Raw genomic sequence first — 10,819 nt, 5'->3', positions numbered from 1 at the left:
TGAGCTACACTCTTTTCCCAGATATTTCCTCCTCCCCCTTCATATGCAAATAACCTGCTTTTTTATTATTATTAACAGCCTAACCAAAGAGTGGTAACTAACAATGTTCTGCTGCCGTTTTCAGTTTACAAAAGCGGAGTGTTGATGCAGTTGGGCTGTGGAGGCGTATTCCCTTTTGCAATTCTTTTTGGTGGTTTTTTTTTGTCCTTTTGAAATTCAGCAGGGAGATTGAATATCTGTGGTTGCTCATAATAAATTAGGGCATCTTTCAGAGCCTCATGGAAAGACCAGTAGATTTATTGTTCCATCAACTTTCATGGACTAACATCCCCTTTATCAGATACAGGAAGGATTGTTGTTACTTCGGAGGCATATATGTATTATATAGTGAGATGTTAAAGGAGAACAATTGGGCTTTGGAAGGGATATTTGTAGTTTAGCTTTCATTTGGGGGGATAATCCCCACCTCCTTCCCCACTCGCACTCGCACTCCCTCTCTCTTTCTCTCCACTCAGCTATGCGGTTGTGTCTGACGATGCCTGTGGCTCTGGCAACTACACTGCGGAGATGAGCCTACAGGCTGCAGTCACGGGCAAGACTCCATCTCTCCCTAACAATTTCCTGGCCCAGATCGTTCTGCAGGACAACAGAAGCCACCCGACTCTGAGTGTCAAGTCATGCTGCGTTACACCCACCTCCAGGCCTGTGGGTCCAGAGGCTGCCTGCTGTCTTTTCCCCAGGTCAGGTGGGGAAGCAAATTGAGGCTGAAGGATGCTTGGGGTGAGGCAGGAAATGGATGCTCCAGAACCTACCTTTGTCTGGGGCATCAAGGACTATAGAAAGGGATGCTGTCTGTTGTCTTGGTGGTGGTGGGGAGTGGCATGGATTTGGCCTTAGATATTCAGGATGTAATTGACAGCCGTATAGGGATGCGGGTGGCACTGTGGTCTAAATCACTGAGCCTCTTGGGCTTGCCGGTCAGAAGGTCGGCGGTTCGAATCCCCGTGACAGGTGAGCTCTGTCCCAGCTTCTGCCAACTTAGCAGTTCAACACCAGCAGTGGTGGTGTTGGTGCAACAATCAGGCCAGTGCAAGTAGATAAATAGGTACCACTGCGGTGGGAAGGTAAACAATGTTTCCATGTGCTCTGGTTTCTGTCATGGTGTCCGTTGTGCCAGAAGCAGTTTAGTCATGCTGACCACGTGACCCGGAAAACTGCCTGTGGACAAACACCGGATTTCTTGGCCTGAAAGTAAGATGAGCACCACAACCCCATAGTCCCCTTTGACTGGACTTAACTGTCCAGGGGCCCTTTACCTTTACCTGGACAGCCATATCTGAGTTCAGGAAGGCATTGCTCCCATGTCAAATTGGTTAGAGGCCCGACGGCGGGGGGGGGGGGGGAGTTTTTACCTTTCCCCATTTATGCTTGGCCTGGCCTGATGGTTGCACCACCTCCACCACAAACGCATTAGAAAAGCTCTGCAGGATCAGAAAGAAAATAAAAAGACTCCTTAAACCCAGTTTCATGTTTCTGACAGTGGCCAGACAGAGCTTCTGGGAAAAGGGAACAAGATGGACTTTCATTCATTCATTCATTCATTCATTCATTTATTTATTTATTTATTTATTTATTTATTTATTTATTTATTTATTTAGCTTATGAGACGCCGTATAAAATTAAATCCTGTGAGAGTTGTACAAGATTAAATGAATGAATGAAACATCATCATTACTGGTTGCACTTATTAGTTGCTTTTCTAAAACCAAAACCAAAAGGTCTCCCCTGTCTCCCTGTACAGTGGTACCTCGGGCTAAGTACTTAATTCGTTATGGAGGTCCGTTCTTAACCTGAAACTGTTCTTAACATGAAGCACCACTTTAGCTAATGGGGCCTCCTGCTGCTGCCACGCCGCCGGAGCACAATTTCTGTTCTTATCCTGAAGCAAAGTTCTTAACCTGAAGCACTATTTCTGGGTCAGCGGAGTCTATAACCTGAAGCGTATGTAACCTGAAGTGTATGTAACCCGAGGTACCACTGTGCTGTTCTGAAGGTTCCCCAGGCACACATATCTTTAGCCAATTCAGGGGACACACAGGACAGGCTGGGAACGCCCCATTACGCTAATGAAAGTTCCTGCATAGGTTTCCGCTAGGATGACTTGTTACTGTAGTTGAATCTGGTCCGGGAATATTATGGTGAACAGCAAGAGTGGGGAAATTGGGGGTGGGGTCAAAACTTGCAGAATGGATCGACCGTGCAATCCAGAAGTAAGTCCTATTGAATTTAGTGGGTCTTATTCCCAGGTAAGAGGGGTTGGGCTTGCAACATTAGGCTGTTATCTACATCCTTTGTTGCAACAGCCATGAAATTCCCAGCCTCTTCCAACAGCTGATTTGTCTGCTGCAACCCTAACAGCTTATTCAGAACCTGTGCCAACAGTTAGCAAGAACCTCCCCCACACACAATCTATAGGTGGCAAATGGTCATTTTGGCTGTTCGCCTGTATCTTTGTGCCAGATGCAAATCCATTTGCCCTTGGCCTCGACTGCATGAGGACAAATTCATTAATTCATGGTGACTTTCCTTCACTGTCCTTATCCGTACGTGAAGGCTTAGGGGTGGCTTGGCAGCAGGAAGGATCACTTCTGCCATGTTGTCAGCCGAAAGAGGATCAAGGGAATCATAGAGAACCCACACAACATCTGGCTGAGTCTGCTTAGCAAAATCACCTTGACTTTTTTTTTAAAAAAAGGAGGGATTTCTCAAGCCCTGGGCAAATACTCTATTCCATAATGCAAAAAGACCCCCATTGGCAGTGACCCCAATGACTGCTGAAAGAGCATGGCTGTTCAGATCCAGCCAGGTGCCACATCAGCAAATTGTAGGAATATCACAAGTTACGAACTCAGAACCAACCATCTATGTAATCCAGACAGCTGTCAAAGGTATAAGGTAAAGGTAAAGGGAACCCTGACCATTAGGTCCAGTCATGGTTGACTCTGGGGTTGCTCGCTTTATTGGACGAGGGAGCCAGCATACAGCTTCTGGGTCATGTGGCCAGCATGACTAAGCCGCTTCTGGTGAACCAGAGCAGTGCACGGAAACGCAGTTTACCTTCCCGCTGGAGAAGGGAAGGTACTTATCTACTTGCATTATGAGGTGCTTTCGAACTGCTAGGTTGGCAGGAGCAGGGACTGAGCAACGGGAGCTCACCCTGTTGCAGGCATTTGAACTGCTGACCTTCTGATCGGCAAGTCCTAGGCTCTGTGGTTTAACCCACAGTGCCACCCGCGAATATGGGGTTTTCATTCTTCAGCTAATAACAGATATTGAGAGGTTTGTCATCCGAAAATATATCTCATTCTCCCACCACCACCTTTAAATTCAGGAGCATCTGGGCCCATCACAGCATGTCCAGAGTTTGAATTTCATGTTCAGTTAAGGATTCCTAACAGTTTGTGAATTTCCAGTTTGCTGATTTGGTGCATATTGAGCCGCTATGTAGGTGACTCTCTCTCTCTCTCTCTCTCTCTCTCTCTCTCTCTCTCTCTCTCTCTCTCTCTCTCTCTCTCCTAGATCACTGAGGGAATGCGCACATATTCAAGTGCTCCAGAACAGCAAATCCCAAACAGTCAACTTCACCATCCAACTTTTTCAGATGGTGAGCCACACTGTGGCTTATCTGCACTGTGAACTCAGTGTCTGCCTGAGTGACGACGCTGGATGTGAACAGGTGAGTTCCGTTAGAAGACAGAGGACCAAAGGGTGCCGCTAGAGTCTTTCAAGAGGTGTAAGGGTAGAAAATAGAAGCACTGTGTAATTTACTCCTCTTTTAGTTTGTTGGCAAGGGTGCAAGCTAAGGCATCTATCTGAGCTGAGCTGAGCTGCCTTAGTAGCAGCTCAGGTTTAGCAAATATTCTCTAAGCAGCTGATGTCTACACAGTTGTTATGCTACCTAGCAGCTGAGTTTTAGCAATGATCGTTTTGAACAATTATGAGGTGGAAAGGTGCTGAAATTCTGTAAGTAGGTGTGTGAGTGTGTGTGAAGAAACTAGCCTACTGTACAAAGGTAACATTTTCATTTTCTGCTTCATTCATCTTCCGGCCCTCACCTCCCCCTCCTCCACTGACATGTGACCCTTGGGAGGTTGCCCAGAAAAGAATAGGCTACCTCTGAGCATATCCAGAATTCCTCTCCTTCCAAAAGTGTCTGCAGGATTTGGGGAACAAAGGAAAGACACTTTTAGACATCCAAACCAAATTATCAGGTGGTAATTACCACCCTGACTTATTTCCTTGCTTTATTTAATGTGTTATCTTTCTCCCCTTCCTCTCTTCTCCAATTGCTGTTCTGTAACCAAGTCCTGCCACAGGCCACCATTCTAGAAACCAAAGAAGCTGGGGATAAAAATAAATCCTTTTGCTGAACCTTGCATCTCTGCAGAGGAGAATTTAGGGAAGCATGACCACTTTGGTCACCCAGAGTGTGGACTTTCAGGGGTGCTGCAGGGCATAGGAGCCAATTCTTAGGAGTCATGGGGGCTTCAGCCCCCCACAATAAAATATTTGAGGGGGCCGGGCCCCCACAAAAATGATGGGCATCCCCATTCAAATAGTGTGTCTGTGCACTATGTCATGTGATCAACTATGTGCGGCAGGGCTTACCTGGGGCCCCACAATATTTTATTCAGGGCTGTAGGGGAAGCTGCAACTATTATTTAGAATGTAGCTTGAGAGGCGGGGGGTGCTGAATTATGGCATTGCACAGGGCACTGCTGAAATATGAGGCCCCAAGCTCCCCCACTGAGCTCTGAGCCTGAATGGTGGTTCTTTCCTCTTTCCAATTTGTGTGGGTGTTTTAATGTTGTGCTTTCAAGGGATAAATAATGTGATAATAATAAACTGAGCTGCGGCCTCCACGTTGAATAATCCTTCCATTTCCTTCCCAGAGCTGCTTAAGTACCCTCTCCAAACCAAGCAGCAGGGACAGTTACCAAACCCGCCACAACATAATCTCCTTTGGACCGGTTCCAAAGACCCAGGTAGAGTTTGCACCTGGACCAGTTACAGGTGTGTGTGCGTGGCCTGTGTTCTTCATTCTTCCCCTTGCCTCAAGGTTTCCAGGTAGCAACTAGAGAGTTGCACAAGTCTAGCAGCTAGAGCCTTCTGCTGCCAAGGTGTTTTGGACCACAACTTCCATCACAGCCCTAGTCAGCACATCCCTTTGCTGCTGGGACATATCATAGAATTACAGAGTTGGAAGGGACATGAGGATCATTTAGTCCAACCCTCTGCAATGCAGGAATCTTTAGACCAACGTGGGGCTTGAATCCACAACCCTGAGATTGTGAGTCTTATGCTCTACTGGCTGAGCTATCCAACTGGTGGTCTGATGGGAGTTGCAGTCCAACATACCTGGTGAGCATCAAGTTGAGGAAGGCTGAATATGCTCCTGCCAACCTAGCAGTTCGAAAGCACGTCAAAGTGCAAGTAGATAAATAGGTACCGCTCCGACGGGAAGGTAAACGGTGTTTCCGTGCGCTGCTCTGGTTCACCAGAAGTGGCTTAGTCATGCTGGCCACATGACCCGGAAGCTGTACACCGGCTCCCTCGGCCAATAAAGCGAGGTGAGCTCTGCAACCCCAGAGTCGGTCATGACTGGACCTAATGGTCAGGGGTCCCTTTACCTTATACCTGGTGAGCACCAAGTTGAGGAAGGCTGAATTTGCTCCTTGGATCTGGGTAACAGATTTAAGTCTAACTTCTGCCATGAGTTTGGTGGATAACCTTGGGCAAATAATTCTCCCACAGCTGCCTACCTGTGAAACTCTTGCAGGGTTGCTTGGATGTGCAGAGAGATGTGCAATGCATTGTGAAGCATTTTTGAAGCAGGAGAGAGAAAAGACATTCCCTATAAATGATAAATATGAGCAGTATACAAACTGCTGGCTTTTCCTAGGGTTGCAACAAGGTCATCAGAAAAGGAGTGCTTGAAGGGACATCATCACAGATTGAGAAGCGGGGATTAAAATTAGATTTGCTTATCCAGCTAATCGCCTCACCTTTGCACCCCTTATGTGGGTGAGAGCAAAGTACTCAACAGCCTTAGGCTGGGTTCTTTTGTTCCACCTCCATATTTCTTATGGCTTGATCCCATGAATATTTCAGCAAAAGTAAGCCCTGCAGGATTTGAGTTCTACTATCTTAGGGATGAAGGGACGCGGGTGGCGCTGTGGGTTAAACCACAGATTCTAGGACTTGCCGATCAGAAGGTCGGCGGTTTGAATCCCCGTGACGGAGTGAGCTCCTGTTGCTCGGTCCTTGCTCCTGCCAACCTAGCAGTTCAAAAGCACATCAAAGTGCAAGTAGATAAATAGGTACCACTCCAGCAGGAAGGTAAACGGCGTTTCCGTGCACTGCTCTGGTTCGCCAGAAGCGGTTTGTCATGCTGGCCACATGACCTGGAAGCTGTACGCCGGCTCCCTTGGCCAATAAAGCAAGATGAGCGCCGCAACCCCAGAGTCAGTCACGACTGGACCTAATGGTCCCTTTACCTTTATCTTAGGGATGATGGGTCTGATTTCTAAGCATGGCCTTCTCTTCTGCCAGCATTCAAGTATTGACACGCACACAAATGAGTGAAGGTTGGGGGGGGAGGACATGCATTCACAAACAGATGCACACAAACATGCACACAAACCCCACACACTCAGGCGTGGCTGGTGCCCATTAGGAGTGGTGGGGTAGAGAGCAATGTTCTTGATCCCCCTTGATCCTTTTCTGCTGCAGAATATTTTTTACATGGCACCACTGAGTGGCAAGCTCAGGGTTTGGTTTCCTTTGAATGAAGGTCATCAGAGAATCGAATGAAGGTCATCAGAGAATATGGTGTCTTTGGGATACAGTCGTACCTTGGAAGTTGAACGGAATCCGTTCCGGAAGTCCGTTTGACTTCCAAAATGTTCGGAAACCAAGGCGCGGCTTCCGACTGGCTGCAGGAAGCTCCTGCAGCCAACTGGAAGCTGTGGAAGCCATGTTGGACGTTCAGCTTCCAAAGGAACATTTGCAAACCGGAACACTCACTTCTGGTTTTGCGGTGTTTGGGAGCACAAAATTCGAGTCGCAAGGTGTTTGTCAACCAAGGTACGACTGTACAGTGTTAAGAACTTAATTCGTTCTGGAGGTCCATTCTTAACCTGAAACTGTTCTTAACCTAAAGCACCACTTTAGCTAATGGGGCCTCCTGCTGCTGCCACACTACCGGTGTGCGATTTCTGTTCTCATCCTGAAACAAAGTTCTTAACCCGAGGTACTATTTCTGGGTTAGCAGAGTCTTTAACCTGAAGTGTCTGTAACCTGAAGCATCTGTAACCCGAGGTACCACTGTATATGGTTTTATTTACACATGTATGCCACCTGAGCATAGGATGGAGGTGCTCACAGCAACAACACCCCAACAGATCTTGCTTGTCCCCAGGTTCCCAGGGGAGCCCCTGCACAGAGCAAAACATGCCTCAGTGTCTCCATCTTACACTCACCAACTCTATTGTTTTCCTATGTTGCAGCTCAGTGAGGGCGGTGGGGGAAAGCCAGCCCATTAGGCTGGAGAGCGCCATTGCTGTTGTTGCAGCTCTTGCTGTTGAGATGCTGATGAGGGCAAAATGGCCATTACCTTAACACAGGGACTGATTGGGCAGGTTCTGCAGCCTCTTCAACTAGATTCTAACTCTTACTGGATGTAGGACTGCAGGCCTGGAAGGGATTCAAGGATATCATCCAGGCTGACCCCACAAAACCCATAACAGCATCTGTCTCCTCAGGCTGGCCAAGTGTTCAGGATTTCATCTTCTCCATCACATGGGGTCCTGGATTGCCACTGCCAATCCTGCATCTTGGGTTGGACATTTGCGCAGTGCCGGTGGCACTTTGTTCTCACCTGCGGGGAATTTTAAGTTTACATTTCTGCAATACTGGGGACACCTAGGAAAGAATTACTACCACGTCGCAACATTGGCCAATCCCACCCAACTCTCATTCCATTTATCTTTCCAGGATCTGACATGACCATGATGCTCCCTGCTCTTCTAGGCTTATCGACCGGCATTGTTGTCTTAACGTCTGTCATTGTACTTCTCTGGTTGTATCGGAAGCGCCAAATCAAAATGGCAGCAGCCTTGGAGCCCCAAAGAATGGAAGCCCCTTGAAGCCCTCAGTACCAGCTGCTGCCAGTAGCTATGCCATGATTCAATGCTGCTGCTGCTGCTGCTGCCGCTGCCACCAGTGTAAATTGGGAACACACTGCTGCTTGCTTTTTAAGTCTCTGCTTCTCTCTCTCCCTTCCTTCTTCATGAGAGAACCTAAGAACTGCAGAGGTGTAACTGGAGTGGGCAGCATATTCTGAAAGAGAGAAAAGGCTTGGCTTGAAAGGGTTTTGATGGGCTAATGGACCCATGTGAGTTGTGTGTCCACCTTGGAGACTGGAAGTTCAGAAGCCAAGGTTGCGAAGAAAGAGGTGCCCTTCTTTAGAGCTTAGTTGGCAGCATTGATCCTAAATAATTTGGGAGTAGAAATTCCCAAGAGTTGACATGGGTCAGGAATCTTCCTCCTGAAAGGAGATTGTTGGGTTTCACGGTTATTATCTCCTGGGATTTAACTGCTGTATCCCTGTTTTTTCCAAGCTCGATTGTGTTAGCAATATTTGCTGCAGCATCACAACGCCTGGCTTAACGTTCAGACGATGCTGGTCAGGCACCTTGGCTTGTATTCATCTGGAAGGAATTTGTCCAAGTCAAGAAAGAGGTCACAGGTCTGAAGGGAGGGGGAGGGAAATGAAAGGATAAGCAAACAGGTCCTTTGCGATCCATGGAAGTTAGAAGAGCTGAACTGAGACTTCTCCCTGGATAGTTCCCTGTTTATATGCAGCGGTGCTGTCTAGACAGGACTTGGGGGGCAGCAGTAGTCCAGGGCTGGTGGGTCCCCCAACTGCAGCTGGGCTGACGTGCCTAATTTTAAAGGAAGTAAGACCACTCAAGTTCAGAGTTTAAAGTTTCTTAACTGCACCTCTGCTGTTGATCCTTTAGAAATCCTTTAGCTGCTGGAAAAATGGCTAGTGGGTTCCTTGCATCTCTCCCACTACCTTCCCTTCCCAGTCATTTGCTTTCTGAATGTGATTAATCATAGTGCCTTGATAGCTTGTGCATCAGTTTTTAGGGTTCCTTTGTCCTTTGCCTCATCCACCTAGCCAGGCTGCTTAATCTGTTGACATAGAGAAAACTATGGTTCCCAACTGATTTGGAGATTAGTGCTCCTTTGGCACTGACATCACAATGCCTGTTGATTCATTTTCCAGTTTGGTATTCTGCGCTCTAACATCATTTTGGGCTTTTTCTCTGCCTCAAAGGAGCAAGGAGTATGATATTGTGAAGTGGGATCTGGGGCCAAGTTTGGGCAGATGGTTACTTCAAGCTGAAGTTCTAGTCACTAGACTTGACTGACTTGATTCATAGAACCTGCTTTCTGTACTAGACCCTGGAAGCATGTGAAATAATAAAGGATGCCTCTGAGCTTGTGCACAGTTCTCTTCCTTGCCAACAAAACCTTTTTAAACTTACCTACAACTGGGGGTGGGGAGGAATTTTCAGGACAACAAAATCCAGATGTTGGAATTTGGCAGCTCTCAGTTCTGCAATTAAGCTTTGTGTCTGATAGATCATAGAGAGAGAGAGAGAGAGAGGGAGGGAGGGAGAGGGAGAGGAAGTGTGCAATTAAGTGAAATTAATTCCCTTTCTCACTGCTGGTCAGATTATGAAGCAACTTGAGCCACTGACCAGCAGGACTCATAAAAGTTTAATTACTTGTTGGGATGTTTCTGCAGGGTTGAGCTGTTTGGGATTGGTTGGGGATTTTCCCTTCTTATGTAACTTCATAAACCACACCACACCATTCCTGAGTGAAGGAGTTAAGCAGGAGACATTTGAGAACCAGGTGTGCCATGTGATTACCCTGGGACTTCCCAGACACTGCACACTAGTGGTGACATAGCGTTTGTGGAGTTTCTGCCTAACATCCCTACCAATGCTCCCTCAGGCAAGGTTTGCTCCTGAGAAAATGTGCACTGGATGATCATACCCTTTTGTATATATGGAACACGTTACCACCCAGCTCTTCTACAAAACAGGCAAACACAAGGCATCAAAATCAGTAACATCGCTATTGAAGCACGCCTAACAACACATAAAGTGTATTCATTTGTTTATTTAAAAACTTACAGTGTCAACAGAACAAAACAGTCAGAGACCGACTGAAATAGGATAAATGCAGAAAGAGCAGCCCCCTGCCCCACACTTGACATTTTATATTTATATTTATCCATCTCCATCAGGTTACACTCAGATATATTCCTCATTAGGAGAGACAACCTCTTAAACTCCTCATGCCCTGAAACTAGAATAAACTTGTTTCAGGATTTGATCTCACTTCTTCAACCCTATTTGACCCCAAAAAAGGCAACGCGGCAGCCATTATACTACAACAAAACGAAACCATGGTTCGATCAGGAATGCCTCACTATGAAGCGCTCTTTGTTGGGAAATACATCTCCATCAAAGCACAGTACAGGAATAAATAAATGGGACAGATATCTGCCCCAAGAAACATACAATTTAATTTTTGCTGTGAGGAGTAGAACAGACAGGGTGAGAGAAGGATGGGTAAGAGCTGCTTTCAATGGCCTTCAGCACTTGTGGGTCTTCAGATGGGCCAAAATAGCTCACTTGAAGGCAGAAAATTCTCCCCTCCCAGACAGGATTATCACACT

The 10,819-nt window shown here is 46.9% G+C and overlaps 1 protein-coding gene and 1 long non-coding RNA gene across 2 annotated transcripts in view; one reads left to right on the top strand and one right to left on the bottom strand.

Annotated features, from left to right (window-relative positions):
- The window catches only part of LOC310832394 (uncharacterized protein), a 26,024-nt gene extending 17,006 nt beyond the window's left edge, over window positions 1-9,018 (top strand). The window contains exons 2-5 of the mRNA XM_083714181.1: window positions 516-740; window positions 3,580-3,736; window positions 4,953-5,045; window positions 8,056-9,018. Of these exons, the coding sequence (XP_083570307.1) occupies window positions 568-740; window positions 3,580-3,736; window positions 4,953-5,045; window positions 8,056-8,067 (435 nt within the window). The 5' untranslated portion in view covers window positions 516-567 and the 3' untranslated portion in view covers window positions 8,068-9,018. The remainder of the gene's footprint in view (window positions 1-515; window positions 741-3,579; window positions 3,737-4,952; window positions 5,046-8,055) is intronic.
- Window positions 1-10,819, bottom strand: part of LOC310832429 — a 186,386-nt gene that overhangs the window by 104,038 nt on the left and 71,529 nt on the right. The window lies entirely within an intron of this gene.

This window comes from Podarcis gaigeae, assembly GCF_964106915.1.
Source record: "Podarcis gaigeae genome assembly, chromosome: 15".
NCBI lineage: Eukaryota > Metazoa > Chordata > Lepidosauria > Squamata > Lacertidae > Podarcis > Podarcis gaigeae.
The sequence above is the reverse complement of the archived record's forward strand: the minus strand, read 5'-3'. Positions and strand labels throughout refer to the sequence as shown.